Source organism: Numida meleagris, chromosome 7, assembly GCF_002078875.1.
Source record: "Numida meleagris isolate 19003 breed g44 Domestic line chromosome 7, NumMel1.0, whole genome shotgun sequence".
Lineage (NCBI taxonomy): Eukaryota > Metazoa > Chordata > Aves > Galliformes > Numididae > Numida > Numida meleagris.
Genome location: NC_034415.1, coordinates 12,363,711 through 12,382,105, shown reverse-complemented (window position 1 = coordinate 12,382,105; position 18,395 = coordinate 12,363,711). Strand labels below are relative to the sequence as shown.

General features: G+C 38.5%; 1 protein-coding gene across 16 annotated transcripts in view; it reads right to left on the bottom strand.

Moving 5' to 3' along the window:
• PLPPR5 (phospholipid phosphatase related 5) overlaps window positions 1-18,395 on the bottom strand; it is a 212,529-nt gene that overhangs the window by 38,061 nt on the left and 156,073 nt on the right. For 9 of the 16 annotated variants that reach the window (XM_021404620.1, XM_021404631.1, XM_021404627.1 and 6 more), the window contains 4 exons: window positions 16,564-16,740; window positions 14,455-14,574; window positions 7,720-7,816; window positions 4,715-6,871 (listed from right to left, as the gene is read on the bottom strand). In XM_021404620.1, the coding sequence (XP_021260295.1) occupies window positions 6,744-6,871; window positions 7,720-7,816; window positions 14,455-14,574; window positions 16,564-16,740 (522 nt within the window). In that variant the 3' untranslated portion in view covers window positions 4,715-6,743. Of the gene's footprint in view, window positions 1-4,714; window positions 6,872-7,719; window positions 7,817-14,454; window positions 14,575-16,563; window positions 16,741-18,395 lie in introns of those variants that run through there. The other 7 variants (XM_021404630.1, XM_021404633.1, XM_021404634.1 and 4 more) reach the window with 3 other exon arrangements.

Below are 18,395 nucleotides of genomic sequence, written 5' to 3'. Positions count from 1 at the left end.
GACACAAAGCTCTTTATGCCATCTGGTAATAACAGCAATAAAAGCCCAATATGGAAGAATGAGTAAGTTCAAAAAGTAATCAAGAATAAGAAACAGGCACATATATTTAAAAGGACAGCATCTGTTACAGAGAATTAATGGAAATCACATCTATCTCTTACTCAAGGAATAAGAAACAATACACTGAAAGCCTACTCTGGTAACATACTGTTCTGGAAGCGGACTATGCCAGGACATCTTAAAGCTTCTGAGAGAAACAGCTGATAAATTCAAATGCTAAATCCAGTCTCCATCTGGCAGGTGAAAGAGCATTTCCCTGTTCTAGGGCTAGCCAGTGATCTGCGCAAGTTTGCAGCCTCCTGTCACAACTATGTCTATCAGGAAGAGTAATACAAGTGTAACAATACAAACGCGCAAATACTCATCAGTAACTAAGACCTGGTCTCCCACAGTCTGCTTGTCTTGCTGCAAACATCAGGTATCCCTTTTTCCCTAGTGGGAGGGAGGAAGGCTCAGCTCCAGCTGAGCAGTGACAGAGGAAGCTGTAGCTGTCCTGTGTTGTCCTCACAGCTAATGCAAAAGCTGTGTTTGGAGCCTTGCTAGCAGCCCGTGAGTGCAGGGTGGAGTAGTGTCTTGGGGAGAGGAGAGATGTGCAGGAGAGGAGGTGCTGGATTCACATCTGGTGGCCTACGCTGGAGCTCTAACTGAAAGCCTGTGACCTGGGTGGGGTGTGGGTTTCAAACAGGGACCTCTCAAATCAGAAGGACAAAAGGAGGCTGAAAGGGAGGAATGATGTTTGGGGTTTGTCTGTTGTCTCTTGTACATCTTCAACGGTCTGGTGATTTTCTTGGAGTAGCTCCACATAAGAAGCTTTCTTTTGGAAAGAGCCATTCATCATATCTGGAGTTTTGCTTCCAAATATCACATGTATTTGCAAGAATGAGCAAACATATGGTCTGAATTGTAACAAATAAAAAGTTGTAAAACTGCCCGTTACACCCCTTACTATCTCTCCTATTATAGAGACTATAGTCTCCTATTTAAAACTGGAACAAGACCCGTGATTCTCACCAAGAGCTGCACAAACAAGAATAGACTGCGCATTATGTAGGCCTTTCTTGACGATTTTTTTCTGCTAGATTGCAGAAGGCATAATACACGTGGCCCTGTACAACTTTGCCATCCCATTAGTTTGTGGCTGTTGTGACAAATTCAGGCCGTATTTGTGCCTGTAACACAACCGTTGGACCATTATCTGTAAGGTCTGCACTTGTTGGTTACTACACAATGTGACACAGTGCTATGCAACACCTAATGAGAAAGACAGATGCCAGAAGCAGAATGAAGAAGTGAAGACAGAGCACAGAGCCGTATAATAGAAGGAGCATATACTGAAGGCCAATGAGGATGAAGACATAAGATTAAATACTATTTCCTTTTGTGTTGTCATGTATGCTTATCACCAGTCTTCTTTCCAAATGAAACAACAATCATACTGAAGTGCTACGTTTGTAAATCAAACCACCTGAGATTAAGGATGCCACAAAGAGCCTTGTAGGTGACTGAAACCTTGCGGTGCTCAAGGCTAGTAGAAGCCGGCTCTTCCTTTCAAGCCTGTAGGCAACCCTTTCTCTCAACTATGAGCAGCTTCTACTTTCAGTTTTATAGCATTAAACAGAAGAAATGTTTTTCAATCTCAATTTTAAAAATAAATCATACAGGAGAGAGATTTTCTTAACCTCAGCACATAGGTCACCAGATTCCTGAAGAAAAATTCCATTCCAAAAGCAGAATGCAGCCCTTTTATTTTAAATATGCTGAGAAAGCAGATCATCAGGCAGCAAATAAAAAGCAGCAGCCTAGTGTCTAGTGTCATGGAAGTACCAGCTTCTTTTAACCTCACAAAGAACTGAAGATCAAACACCTTGTATTTGTTCTCATAGGAAAAACGTTAGTTGACAGAAATGTATACATTATAAGTGGAGAATATTCCCATACGAGACACAGGACAGCAGAACTGTCACATTATCAGCTAAGTTCCTATTCACTTGGTTTACTTCCGAAAAAGACTCAGAGCGGAAAAGCTCTCACCCTCTACTGATAATACATATTTTGTTTAGTATTTCTGTTCCTCCTGTTCTGCACAGGGTTTCACCTCCTTAGAGCAAGACTCTGTGGAACAAACATAATGCAAACAAGGACATTCTCTGTTACTCTCTGGAAAACAACATGCTCCAAGACTACATCTTAATAGTGTTCTGAGAAAAACAGGGTATTAAAAATAACCTATTGCATTGTCGTGACAACTTTGCAAGTACTGTCAAAAGGCAAGGGTCTTGTTTTACGCCTGCTAGGACTAGCTTCAAACCCTCTGCCTCGAGTGAGAGCCAAAAGGGCTTTTGTTTTGTTTTCCTAAATGAGCATTTCATTCTTTTTTTATTGCATCGGACTTATTCTTAGAAAATCTGAATAGATATCTTTAAATTGCCAGTTGCTATTGCATAAATAGAGGTTGCTAAGGAAGGAATAGTAGCTGCTTCCTTAAGAAACAGTGGCAAAAGAGGATGAAGCAGCAGAGAATTTCTTAGCATAAACAGCAGACTAAGAACAGCAGTTACCTTCTGCAGTATTTCAAAAATGTAGAAATGCCAAAATTGAGATTTTTTATTAGAAAAACACAGCAAATCTACCTGAAATTTTTGAGTGTCAGCAATACCACAAGATCCCTACAGATACAGAGAATATGTATTTCTGTGTAACTTTTATTTAGGAAGAGATTTGCCAGAAGAAGGGTTTGGTTTCTTATTATTTATTTATATCTGAATGGTGTCAAATGAGAACACAGAATTCGGTTTATGGGACTAAAGACCTTGCTGGGGTCTTTCCTAAAGCCCCATCTCAGACGGCAGATTCAGCAGCCTCACAGGTGATCCCAGAAAGCTATACTCAGTTCTATTCCAACCACCAGGGCAGAGCTTTAAACCTCACCAAGAAAGCCACCAGCAGCTGCTTAATATCATGATGATTATTCTGCTGATGAGATCACTTCAGGAGGCAGGTTACCACACATTTTGGCTATAGTCACTAAGGGAAGATATTAGAACAGCAGAACTCCTCTGAGAAAATAAGAGGCTTAGGACTCATCCACACAGGGGACAATGCAGGACAATCCATCTGCCAAGCTTTCCTTTACTACTTTCCTTTGTGGAAGTCCCTGAAAGCTGAAAGACCTAGAGAAAAGTCTGAAGAAATGAAGTCATGACGGGACCCCACTCATTTGTTCTTCTGCTTGTCCAAGAGAAAACAGCAGCCACTGGCTCCAGCTGCAGTCACATTCATGTAGCATGTCAGGTGAGGGCTGCTATCTTGCCTGATCTGTCCATATTGTCAGAGGTATCTGAGGGGAGATGACAGGTGCTGGGGTGTGGCAGGAAAGCCTGGCACTCAGGTCAAGCAAGCTGTCAGAGACAGACCTCTTGGTGCACTTGAGAGAGGCTGCAGGAACCCAAAGGAGTTGAGGAGGCCTGCTCCCCCATCCCAGCCCTCAGCCCTCCTGCCTGCAAACACTCCTGAGCATCCCTGACGCCAAGGCAATGCAGATGGCAAGGGACGTATTTGCTCAAAACAGACTCCGTTTGGCTGTTCCTAAAATGTACTGCACTTTCCTTTCAGCATGGCAAGGCTCAGAAATACCAAAATTGGACTTCAGAAGACTATAAAAAGCTCCCTGCTAACACAACAACATGCAAATGGACTGTCACACTTGTGATCTTGGACAGCAACAAAATTAGAAGGCAACAGCAAACAACAAAGAAAATTGCAGCTGAAAAATAGCAACATTATCCTCTTTTAATACATATTGTTAAAACGAACATTTTTAAAAGCTGAAAAGATGTGAGCCCAGATGCTATTGCCGTATGTCTTATGCAGTCCATGATTACGAACAAACAACAGAATATGTATAAGGGAATCTAAAATGGTATGGAGATGAGCCCAGCTGGTGTCCCCATATGCCTTATGAATTCTTCTTTTAGGAACACAGCAGCATATAGCATTAGAGATGCTTATCTTATTTATAAATAGAGGGGAGCTGTTTCACCGAAGTACATATAGAAAGGTCCCTAACGATCATGAAGACAAAATGTTCACAATGATCATAGAAACAGATGCATTCAAACTAACCCGCTGAAATAGTTCAAACACCAAATTTTTACTGGGAACCACTCTAAGCTAGAATCTTATCTGAGCAAGGGATGATGCTTGTTTTCTTCACTGGGATTTTTCTAAAAAGCAACCATCAAAAAGCCATGTTAGGAAATACCAACTTACTTTTGTTTTGACACAGTGTTCCTACTGAAAGTCCAGAAGGGAAGAGTGAATGCTCAAGCTCAACGGCAGTGGAGCCACTGCAACCGTGGGAGAGGTAAACTCTTGCCTCTTCTACCAATCACTCAAGGCAGGATCTGGAGCTTGACCTGCCCATGTCCTGGAGAGAGTCCTTCACCAACAGGCAGCAGACACTTCTGCAATATAGCTCTTCCACTCCTGCTTTTCAATTTCACCAGAACAATCTCTAAAGGAAGGTAACTGGGAACTCCTGGTTAATTATGAAAATACATCACCAATCACAGCTGACTTTTAAAATCATCATTTCATTGTACGTAAGCTATGAACATATGTCTAGAGCAAATATCTAAAATAAATACACTGCATATGATTGAAAAATTATTTTATTTAAAAATACATTATACAGCAGAGTGTCTCTCTTTTTGTTTTCTCACTGCTGGTTCACAGAGATAATAGGATAAATTTAACCCAAATATTTGACTGGGAAAGATCCTGAGAGAGAAAGAGACCAGTTACAAGTTGATGATATACAGTACAGTGGAAAAGAGTCATCTCTTTTAACATAAAAGAATCTCTTGGTAATCTTATAAATCAGATATTAAAAAAATGTAGATTTGCTACCATGCAAAAATGAGTGAGGATTTCTTTTAAATCTACACACAGAGATCATTAGTACCTTGGACCCTAAAAAGCTATACTAATAAGAGAAGGGTAGGTGTTCCTAACATGGTGATACAAACTTTGGACCTACTACAATTTTGTAAACACAGCTGGTAGCCTAATAAAGGTGGATTTTCAGTCACCTAAATAACACTATTGTAGCTAAGGGCTCTATTCTATGACTTTTTCCACCACCGACGTATTTCTTTATTCTCTAATTCTCAGCTTAGTATGATGACTTCGTGGGATATACTGCTCTACTGCACTCAAAGAAGACTTGGCCTTGCCCTGCTTGCCAAGCAATATTTAGGTAGTTGCATTTAGTGAAAAGTTAAAATGAAAATGCATGGACAACTATGCAGGAATGCATTAAAATTCAACATAGAAAAATATATATCCAATTCTACAGTTATGTTTTAAATATCTTCTACCAATGATTAATGCAGAGGAAATGCACTGAATTATGGAAAACTTAAGGCCTTGAATTCTATACTCGTTTCAACAGACCACACTGAACTTCTCTATCCTAAATGTGTCTGTAGTGCTAGCGTTGCAACTGTGGTTGCCAGAGGAAAACATTCTGGCAGTTAAGAGTATCTTCAGCATCTACAATACTTCACTATGAATAGTCAGTGAGGCTGTCTTTTGAAGGGGAGGCTCAATTTGATTTTTCACAGTGATAACAGCGATACGAGAACATCACTTGATGTTGAAGGAAAAAATCCTGTCAGCAACGTAGAAACTGACAGAGGATTTTTTTGCAAGAATATGGCCCTGAAAATGAAACAGGGACAGATAGATTCCTAGAGATAAATTCTGCCTGTCTCAGCCACTCCAGTTGAAGTAAATTAATGCAGCCATTGCTTATTTTCTATAAATGCTCCAACAGAAGGACAGAAACACATGTGCACTTTTCCTCACTATGTCAGTGACCCTCTTCCTGACTTAGCAGCCCACTCTCCCAGCACAATATCTGGGTGCACAAGAAATACAAGGAGAAGATACAGGGCTCCTTCAATATCTTGTTTAAATGATCTGTGATAGCAGAGCTTCCCACTGGATATGCTGAGCTAAGAATGGAGCCCTTAACCTTTCATGGGATAGCATTAGTAATAAAGAATATATCGATGATCAAAAATTCTATATTATTTTCATTTCTTTTAACCTAGATACATATATATCATTCAAGACATTCAAGAACTACAAATCAACAATTCAACTACAATTATGTCAGGAAAATATCCAAATAAATAAACTTTTAATTATGATACAATACTTATTACAGTAAAAATTGGCATTTTTTTCTCTTCAAAAGCAGAAGCACCAGTTTTACATATAACATTGTTTGAATGATATCTTACATGGAATACAGCGTAATACAATGTGCAAACAGCATTTTCATACAGAAGGTAATATTTTTCTAGTTTTTATACACTAAAACTGCCTCAAATTGAAACAAATTCATGCTGAATTAAAAATGCAAATTTTAAAAATCAATTTCAAATCAACATATGGAGTACTGCTGGAATAGGTACATGAACCATTAAAAAACAACAAGAAGCCAAAATAGAGGGTAGTGTCAGATAAAGGTAATTAGTGCTTAGTTCGTCCCATTCCATCAAAAAGTAAACAGTTAATATATTTGCTAGAAAGTAAAGTGACGTTCTAATATTTAAGAAATCTTCAAAATGTAGGTATCATTTTAATGATGTAAAAATCAAGTCAGAAAGAGGACTTTAAAAATTTCTTGGTTTTGTTACACTGCAATTATCGTGAGTGGGCTGTGAAAAGAGATGAAGTCCAATGGAGTGAATATACATCAGCGTCAACATCATGTGACTTCTGCAAAGGCCGTGATGTGGTTCTACAAGTTAAAGGAAAAACAAACAAATAAAAACCCAGAAACCACACATGTAGACATCAGTCACCATTGTGAAAACTGTTGCATCTTCTGCTTTAGTGACAGCCTCATGCTTGCAGTGTATTGCAGGCTAATGTAAATAAAGCTGGTTTTCATTGTAGTGTTCTCACTCCTACAGCAAATTCTCATCAAATGCTGGATGACTGCATATAACTACACTGAACAAAGCACTAAGATGTGATAGCTGAACAATATTTTAGTTTTATATGTATTTTCAAAATAATGTGAAAAATTGAACTTGCTGTAATTTTATTCCTCTCTTATTCTCAGTTTAAAGCAGAAAATGAAAAGGACAGTTTCTAGCAGGCTATAATGTTCTATTTTGGTGTTAATTTTAATGTTGCATCTTTTCTAAAAAGATGAATTGCTCCCTATGAGCTTGATGGCATAGAAGCAAGAAGTGACATGGTATGACAAAATGGCATTCAGCAGTTGAGAACTTATGTTCCAAATTTCTTCTTCTGAATCACTAGTGTTCTCTTCACTTGCAATGCTAACTTCCTGTTCCCTTCACCAGGACAATCCTTACGAACACAAAGATGTGTCTCAGGATACTACATACACCTCTGTGTAGTAAAACTGCAGAGTCCCAAAGAGCTCTGAAACTTTTTCTTGCTCTAACCTAAGCAGATGCCTCTGCTGACATTTGTGAGAGGGAGACTCGAATGTAATAGAGGAGTTTGGTGACAGCTGAAGAGAAGGTGGGAACTAGGTAACTCCCAGAGAGTGGGATACGTCTCCATTTTCTTGCTTAAGGGAAGGTGCTCTAAGTCCTTCAGCAACTTCCTTACCATACACCATAGAAAGTGCTGGAGGGAAACAGCGGCCACCACAGAAGTTTCCATTTCTCAGTTCTTCTTTAATCTGCTGGGATATTTGTCTGTCAGTCTTCAAAGAGCCAGAGGAAAGGAGATGAGCATCTTTAATTTTCACACTACAGAAAGGAATGTCTGCTCCTCACTCTCTGCCATGGCCGTATGAGGTACAGGAGGATTAGCTTTTTTTTTCCTTCTTCCTTTGTATACTATGGATTTTAGCTCTAGCAAAGTCCTTGATGCATTTTGTGACAGCCATAATAGGTGAGGAACATCAAACAATATGCATCTATGTACGTTTTTCTCCAAAACAACATTTTTTTTAAATAAGCAGCAATGATTAAACCATAGCTCGCAGACTCTTTTTAAAGTATGAGGAAAGAAAATAATCAGCATGCAACTTTTTTCTGTGAATATATTTTCAGTAAACAATATTAGCCATTAGTCATTGTTTACAAATTCGGATTCTGAAGCTTAAAAGCAAAATTAGATTTCCTAATTGGAAAATAAAATGCAAGTATTTCAAAGCATTTCAGTTGTTGGTCTTCTGCTTTCAGCAAAGGAAAGAGAATGCGTTGGGCAACCTCAGTGAGTTTGGAGTTGCTGTGAGGCTATTATAAAGTTTGGCATTTTTCAATATTAAGATCTGAAAATTATCCTGACAATTTAAGCCAGCATCAGACTAAAATTACTCTTTTTTAATAAGCAAAACAGTTGAAAAATAGGGAATTGAAGAAAAAATATGTTTTGATCATTATTTATTCTAATCAATTATTTTACTTCCTATTACACAATATTCCTAAGTGGCACACATTTGCCAGTGATGCAGAGAACCAAGTAGTATTTCAAGTGCTATTGACTCAGGGCTTGATAGCTATTCCTTGAGTGAATGTGGTGCTCCTGCCAGCTATACCTGTACAGTGAGCAGGTCACCGTCCTTGGAAACATACACAGAACAGAATCACACAGAGAAAAATCCCCATTCCTCAGTAAATCCTCAGGGAGAAATGCTAAGCTCTCAGTTGGGGAGCAATTGATTTGGACTCCTGTGAAGACTTGTTGATTCATTTCCAGCGGATTAAGCAAGATGATGCATAACTAGGTCAGAAGTAATGACTTTCTAATGGTGAGAATCACCTATACTGATTCATGCAACTGTCTGGGTATTCATGCTTTTTCATATGTTATCTTCTCAGTCAAAACCATAAATAAGCTTTGCTGAGACACTTCACAAAAAAAACCAACAACCAACATGGTGTACCTCTGTGACAAATTTCAGTGTGAGATACTAACCATCACCAGCCAAAGATTCACACAGATGCAAGAGACAAGTCAAAAAGTATGCACAAGACCTCAGCTTCTCAACTCCATGGCAAATGATTTCACCTACAGCACTCAGAAGAAGAGCATGCTGAGGGTCTGCTCAGCAGACACAGTTTCACAGACAGACATCTCGGATTTCGTATTGTTTGTTCTAAACCCACAACATCAGTTTGGTGTCAGCACTGCAAACAAAGCATGCTTCATAACCACGCTCCCACACCACTAGCAGAAAAATGAAAGTCTAAAAGGCTAAGCCTTGAGTGCAGGTTTCCAGGGGAAAATTATCCATATCCGTATATCTTCTGTTAAGATTTTAATTAATTTCTATTTACAAGCTATTCCATAATGCTAAAGAATTGAAAAAAAACCCATATCAAGTTTCTTTCTGGTTTGCAGCTTTCACTGTATATATTTCATATTTTAATCTGATTTTTTTTCCGTTGTGCATTCATTAATACAATTATAAATATTTGTAATAGTCATCATCATAAAGATTTGTCCAATTTTGAGAACAGGAATTTGGAAAATTGCCTGTGGTCCTTCACACAATGGGTTTATTAATACAAAAAAATAGTATCGTAGTACTTCAGGCAAAAAGTAACTATAGATTAGTTACTGTAAAAATTTTCCTGCTCAGCAAAGCATATTTTATGCTTTTACTGGACAAGTCACATTTTTAGAGAAAAAAATGAGTTCAAGTGAAAGCCCTCTTTTACAAGATTGCAGACCTGCACAGAACGCTGCCAGTACACTGCATCTGCCTCTGCTTTAAATCCAGACACAAACACTTCAGTGCGCTCCTGCGCACATACGTTTATTGCCTTATGTGCAGGTGGTCTAAACAGTCCATTCCTGAGATCCAGGAGAAGAACCTAATGAGGCGTGCTTTGAGGGAACTTTGTTGCAAGGGATCTTCTTGGTTGTTACTAATACCTTGATTCTTTAACACCTACAACATGCATATTTGAGGAGGTCACACAATATATTGTTCCTTTTTCTATGTTTAAATACTATTTTATTTGAAAGTTAGATATTGTGATCACACTTTGCTTTCAAAAAACAAATGTTTCTTTTATAATCCCCTAATAGAGGTAGATTGAAATAGAAGAGTAGGGCATGAATGCCAATTCAAGTGTTTAACAATGGAACAAAATTGCTTAGTGTCTTTTTGTATTGAAACAGTGTTGTACCGTGTCTCCTTTAACACACTGTATTGTTAAGTGAACCAATATGACCATAGAAATGAGAAAACCAGCCCATAAGCTCAGGTCAGCACATGGGCTCTAGTCAAGCTGTGCTGGAAACACACATGCATGTGCTAAAACACAGCCTGTATGAATACCTGTGTACTCTTGTGGACGTCAACACAACAGTATTTGGATATTTCTCAACTAAAATACCTTAGAGCAGCAGAATTAGACACAAGCCCTCTCCCCCATTCTCTCATAGCACAGTGATCTAACATATCATGTTTTGCATTCAGCCTGCAAGCTCGGTGACGAGCCATCAGCCTCACCAGAGAGCCTGGGGACCAGGCCACAGTGCCCAGCCACAGCACACACAGCGCACCAGTGACAAACTCCTTAGTACCACAGTGCTGAAGACCTCTATATCTCATGAACAATCAAGGAGTAAACAGAAAAAAACATTACATTTGAAACACAGAAGGGAGAAAGCTTCCTCAGTCTTAAAACACAATCAGAAATTTAAGAGGAATGCATGTCTATATCTATATTTACTGTTGTTAAAATGTTTCACTTCCACCATTACCTTTGGCAGTACACAAGAGAACAAGTGTCAAACTCAGCAAGACTTCTGAAACAATTAGCCCTGACGGTCACTGGTTATTGGTATGATAGGCATCAAGAAGGTCACACTGAAAGAAATTCCAAATTCTTACAATCATTAAAACCTAGAAGCAGATGTGTTTCAAAAAAAAGGGAAAAAAAAAAAAGGCAAAGTAAACCGCCGCTACCATGGCTGGCCCATTTGTAAAGGTAAAGACTGTAAACTACCTGTTTCTACTCACAGTCAGCTAGAGAGTCAGTCCCACTGGTGAAATATAAGCAACCTCACTGCAATAAAGAAAACTGCATATGGGGACATGGCTTGGACATTGCTGACAGAAGCAACACTGCAAAGGAATATCTGGCAGAGGCTCTAGAGATGAATTCAGCTCAGCAGCTAAACAGAGCAGTGTGCAAATAAGTAATATTGAGCAGATGCAGAGCCCTGATGATCAGACATAGAAAACATCTCATCCTATAGGAGATGAACTACAGTGCCTATCCTAACCCAACACTTCCTTCTAAAACCTCTATAACCTCTATAAACCTCTATAACCTATTTTATCTACTACTTCAGTCCATCCTCAAATGCTTCATATTTCCTTTGTATTTGATTTTTCAAAGCTATAACACCTTCAGAAAAAGGCTAGCAGGGTCAGCAGCCACTACAAAACATGTATCAGCCCTCTGTAAGCCCTGCCCAAGTTCAGGTGACTTCAGTATGAAATAATAAGATGTGATTCCCCTCCAAAATAGGAAAAAAGTTTGTGAGTCTATTGGACGATGCTGAACTTCAAAATTCTCTGAGTGCCACCCAGAATATCCCTATTTCCCAGGAACTCTTGCAACAGAAAAAATAATAAATAAAAGAAAGATAGAAAAAAGAAAAACTTGGACTGTGGTGGAAAGTAGGTCTCCCATCTGCAGCAGAGCGCCAGCTGACAAACACAAATTGCTTTATAAGAGATGATGAAGGTCAGAGGCAGAAGAGAAAAAGAAGCAGATGGGTGAGTGATGAGGTTTTTCTTGGCTTTCATTCTTTTCATTAATTCTAAGGATGAATGTAGTTAAGGTGAAAGCAGTAAGTCTGAAGTCTGCACTGCTGAGCCAGCTCTGGCAAGGGTTCTTCAAGGAGACACTCTGCAACTATGTTTTATTTGAGGGCATAAAATGTGGGTACCTCTGCAGAACAACTTAATCATTAGCATGCACTCCAACTGAACAAGTGGCCTGCGAATAGTGATCTACCCTTGTCATTAACCAGCAGAATAACAACTCAGAATGCTCCAAGTACACATATCCCTGCTTAAGTGTACTTCATAGGTGACTCCTGACCTCCACCAGAACTCAGACAGTGGCAGCACATAGAGCATACCAAGCGCATTCGTTCTCCAGCAGGAAAAAACACTGCAACAGATGAGTAGCAGATCTGGAAACACAAAGTAAGGTGCTTCCAGGACTGTGTGATGGACCACGTGCTTATTCATTAATGAGTGATTTTCAAACAAAATGGCAAAGAGAGAGGTCCCATCTGGTATGCATTTCTAATGAAGTCATTCTTTAGGGCAGCATCTTTGAATTGCTCACTCCCAAATACCTATGTTGTTGTTATTTTTAAATACTGGTAACAGAGGAGCAGCTCTGCTTCATCCCAGCACTACCTTAGCCTATCACTTCAGCCCTAACTTCAGTCAGTCAGGATCTGTTAACTCTTAGCAGCTAATCTATGACAGTAATCTGTTTTTAATATTGGCACAGGAGCTTACAGATTGAGAATAGAGAAAAACAAATTTAAAATAAGCTAAATAGGAATGTTTATGAATTCAGACTGTCTAACAGACCAGCTGAGAAGTAGCAAAAAGTAATTTGTGCATGGCTAGAGCAGGCAAAAGACACATAGCACACAAATCATCTAGCACTTCTCTCTAGAGGAGAATAAAGAATGTAAAATAAGAGAACAGTTAAAAACCAGAGACCAGCTTATTAATTCTTGTAGTGATGGTAGTTACCGAAATGGCTCAGTTTAGACCCCAGTTCCAGTAAGTATTATTCCTAGTGCCTTTTATTTAATAGGTTCTGGCTCCTGTACTAAACTTTAGACCAGACATTTAAACAAATAAACAAACACCTCACCACCTAGAGCACTCAGATAAAAGTAGATTGTTCATCAATTATTTGCTAATTCCAGTTCAAGCTTTCTGCAGGTGGAAACAGAAGAAAAGCATTTCCCAAATACTCCACATAATCACCTTCCGATCTCATCTTCTCGGTCTGGAAAGAACAAAGACTTTGCAACAGAAAGGAAGATGAACCCCTACACTAAGATCTCACTAGCTGTAACACCTTGCTGGCATTCCCCTGATTTAAGTATCTAAAGAGAAGTCCCATCACAGCAAACATCTACCCTCCACTGTCACAGGAACAAAGACGGTTCAGAGGGAAGGACTCCCATCCATATAATAGAGTTTGGGGAAGTTCACAATCAGTAGCGGTCATCATCAAGCATGGCAAACATTATTTCTGCAGCCTCCCTCCCATAGCTTGCCCCACATCACCTCATCTTTCCTATGCTGAGTATTAGAAAAAGAAAATTGTTTGTCATGGATGAGAGGGTATCAAATTAGGTAGAAACATTAAGTTAACATCAGATTTTTATCCACAGAATAAAAATAAAATAAAATTCAGCGGCCAAACTAGAGCTCTGATAAGCAGAATTTGCAAAGACTGTACATTTTTGATCTATGAAGGCTTTTGAGCTATGCAAACGGTTTTTATTGTAGGAGAGCCTAGCACATAAATAAGACATGCTTATTAATATAGTATGTCCTAAGCCAACTGACATCTTGTTTTGTTTTGACATTTTACAGAGAGCTTACTGAATAGATTATTTTGAAGATACACATTCATCATCTAAATACTTGTTCTTGTTCAAGCAAATGATACTGTGACCTCCTTATGACACATTTGGTTCAAAAAGACATGTTGGATTATTCTGAAAAGAAATCTTTCCCTCCAAGCAAATAAATAACAAACCTATTGCTGGCAGCAATTCTTACTAAAGGACAACTTCTGCCAATTTAAAGTGACTAGCACAGACTAGGAAGTGGTTAAAAATATTTATTCTTACAATTGACTGGAAAAAATATCAGCAGTAATACGGATTTAAAAGAATGCCATAGAAACACACTTTTGGTGACCTAAAATGTTTAGGCTTGTTTACTATCTTCAAGCATGGGCATAACAGAAGAAATTTTAATAAGTAATGACAGAATGTGATTATAAATTAACATTGCTTTAAAACTTTGTGTTTGTAGCTCTAACTTTCCTTCTGGTAAAAATGCCTGAAATGTTTTCTTTATTTGGATGTTATCTTTTTCAGTGACTGCTTGCTTGCAGTATTATTCAGACATAGCTTTGCCTAACACCCGCATCATCTTTGCAAAGCCAGTTTTTTACTACTAGAAACAAACAAAAAAAAAATTAAATACATTGCAGTAGTTACTCATGAAGAACATTTTGGCATGCCCAAGACACTACTGCTAGCATATTGCATTACAAAATCACATTTTTTAATAACATTTTTAAGAAAGTTCGACATTACCTTTTCTAAAGGGCTTTCTACTCGTGGTATGCTGATCATGGGCATCTGGGCCAGATTATCCATAGGAGAATGTTCATGTTCTGGCTGACGTCCCCTGAAATTATTTACCACGCAAACAACCTAGAAGGGATTAGAATATAAACAGAATTGCTAAGGAACAACTCCTCTATTTTTTGAGCTTTGATCCTGTCATCCACAATTAGGCAGAACTGACACCAACTTTAGTCACTGCTTACAGTAGAAATACACAAATATGAAGTTCATGTTTTACAGGAAATCCTTAATTAATATTAGAAGACAAAAGATTTTTAAGCAGTTTTTTTTATACATACATCATCCAAGAACAAGAAAGCTCTCTTATCTAAAAGCAAATCCATTACCAAACCTAAACAATATAATACTAATTATCATCAGTGTCGTGAATCAATGTCACAGAATCACAGGGCCTGGACAGTACCTCTAGAAATCATTGAGTGCAGCTCCCCTGCTAAAGCAGGTTCATTACAGCAGGTCACACAGGTAGGCATCCAGGCAGGTTTTTAATACCTCTAAAGAAGGAAGCTCCACAGCCTCTCTGGGCAACCTGTTTCAATGCTCCATCACCCTCACAGTAAAGAAGATTTGCCTCACGTTCATACGGAACTTCCAGCGTTCCAGTTTGTGTCCATTACCCTTGTCTTGTCACTGGTCAGCACCAAAAAGAGCCTGGCCCTATCCAGTTGACTCCCATCCGTCTGAATTTATCAGCATTGATAAGATCTCCCCTCAGTCTTCTCCAGGCTCAACAGTCCCAGGACTCAGCCTTTCCTTATACAGGAGTAATGTCCAGAGCATGTATGGAATATATGGCAATCTTATGTTCTTACAAAGGGCCAATGCCATGTAAGTTTTGACCAGCAAAGAATTTCTCAAGCAGAGAGTGAGAAAGGAAGGACAAGAAGACAAGTGTTGTCCCCAGATTTGAACTAAATTCTAAACTTGCACAGGGCAGCAGCAGCGTAGCAGTGAGACTCGCACAGGCATTTAGGAAAGTGACATATTTCATTTGGGGGGCGTGGGTTCCTACTATTTCAGACACTCAACTAAAGCAGTTTTTCCCAATTGTATTGTCTTTAAAACACAACTAAATTTGATGCCATTCTACTTAGAGAATTATATGCAGTGCACATCACAAAATGTAAGAAAAAGTGCTGGAACAGACTTTTCTACTCTCTTATGATTTTAGGGGCACAAACATAATACAAAAAACTTAAGAACACACAACCAAATACGGAACCAGGACATCATCAGGAAAGGAACATTTGGAAACACCAGCAGGTATGTTTTAAAGGAGACTTAAAGCTGCCTTCATATTTATCAGACAAGTGAAAAAGCCCACTTCAGCTATCCCTGTGTGAACTCACAGCGAAGTCCTGAGATCTAAGATCTTGAGATCCCAGAATCAATATCAAAAGTATTTTCATAGGGAAAAAAATCAGTTATATTTAGTACTAATACAAGCTGCCAGGCAGACAAACTTACAGACACTAAACAGCAATGACTACGCTATGCTATAGTCTTACACTGAAGTTACCGGTGGAGGTGATTAATCAATTAGTGGCAGCTTCCTGACACAGACACTGCTCATTAATAACTGGGACTAAAGATCCAGCTGGAACACAACTGCAGAAAAATGAAAAGACTAAACGAGAATTTTTGACTGGATAAAATAGAATTTCAATTTAAACTTGAATTAGTATGAAGAAAAATCAGAGGGGGCTACTTTAAGTGATGTGTAGGTATCCCTCTATTGCATGTAATACTTGATACTTCAAATTATAATATATGTTATTCTGAGAAATATGTACATGCTCAATGTGGGGCTTAATGTAAAAAAACTACTGGTTAAAGTTTGGTTTATAAGGAAGTCAAAGCAGATAATTTGATCAATTCTTTTTTCAATTTGACATTTCTGAGTGTATGTAAATATATCTAAGGAAAATAATAATTATAAAAAACAGAAACACCTCTTGGACATTTGTCTGAAAAGTCAAGTCTACCAATGTGTGCTAGGAGATACAAACTAATATGCTGATACTCTTCAAAAAAAGGTGACAAATATACACTTACCAAAAATACTGCTATAGATATTCCAATTATAAATCCTGCTATTACATCTGACCAGTGATTTCGATACTCTGCTACTCTGTTGATTCCAGTAAGGAAAGCCAAGCACATTAAGCCCAAACACAGAACAGGTTTTGCAAGCCTTGTTCCTCTGGCTTTTACTGTGCTGGTGATATACATCTGAAAAGTAGAAAAGAAGAAAGTTTAATACCAATGTATAACACATCCCACTAATTGGTGAACAGAATACTAGAAACTTGGTTTAAATAGACTATGCATCTTGGGATTTATATACATATATATATATATATACACACACACTTTTTTTTTTGACAACCCTATCCTATTAAGCTATTTATTTATGCAGAGAGCAACTAGAGAGACTAATTTTTCACTGCCTAGTGTTGGCAATGATAAAAAAAATCTCATCCTGACAGGGGCTACATCAGGCCCTTGGTTTTATTAGCAAATGCCTTTCTTCCCCACGTGCAGCTTCTCCATGTGATTAGCCAGAAACTTGTCAAAAAGCAATGAATATTGAGCTAGATGTCAGCATCTGCTTTTAAAAAAGAAATGTAACACTTTCAACCAGTGCTTGACGAATACATCCCCATACTTCGCAGAGGCTGACTGAGGATATTTGGTACCAATTCCCCACAGCACACAAACCAACCCAAGTGTAGGAGTTTTTATACACCCTCCAAGAAATTGAGATCTCTACCTTTGCCCTGCTTGCAGTCTTACTGACTGCAAGTACTATTGGATTAAATGCAATGCATGGAGATGCAGCAGCTCTTTCGCCCCAAGGTTAGGTGCATTAGAGAGCAGCGACTAAGCAAGTGCTTTCCAAGCTCTGATGGGCCAATGGAAGAAAACAATTTTAAAACTCTCAACTTGCATTCTCTTGCTTGTAATAAATATTGGCATTAAGGCAGTTTAAAGTTCCACCCTGAAAAATAATACTTCAACTAAATAGGTTTTTGAGGAAAATGAGTATTTACATTCTGCAGCTTCTGCAGCTAACCCACTGAAGTCCTTAAGCTTCATGTTCAGGTAAAGCACTGTAGTTTAAAAATGAAGAATTAAGGTTTCTTTGTGAAGTTTCCCTGGAAAGTCAAAGCCTGTAATGTCACCACTTTGAACGAGAAAGGGAAACAGATGAATCTGCACTGACAAACAGGTACCTTCTTGGTTAACAAACAGGAAACCCTTTGTACTGTCTGAAATTTCATCTGAATTTGCTCAGTAACAAGTTATGTGCTAGTGCAATGATCCAGGATTAGTTACACTTATAGCAAATCAATAAAAATAAATGAAGGAAGTACTGGTCAGAGCTTGTCTGAAAAGAACATCTGCCAGTCATTTTGTTCAAAACACTAGAGAAATATTCATGGCAGAGAGAAAGAATCACAATGTAACCAGGTGGCTTAAAATCACAGCAGCATACTGTGCAACACACACATTACATCACCAATGTACCTTATGTGATGAACAGCTTTTCACTAGTGGAGACTGAGCAAGGCTTTAAAGAGAGAGTTCTCTGTTTATTTAAGGCAGGTAGTAGCAATGTGTTTCAGTTATCCATAACACCTAGTCATCGCCCAAGAAGATGACCTCAATTTTTATGAAGTCAAAATGCACTGCAATGCAAATACTAGTAATTGATTCTTCAGTACTTCAGTCAAACTTCCAACGTTTTTAATACAAAACTAAACTGAAGAGTACTCTACAGAAAATTCTCCGAAACACTTTTTAGAGTCAAGCTCATCCTTCAAATCCTCACTCAGACAAAGCACTCAGCAAGCAGAAACAACTGCAGAAACTCATGCTTCTTG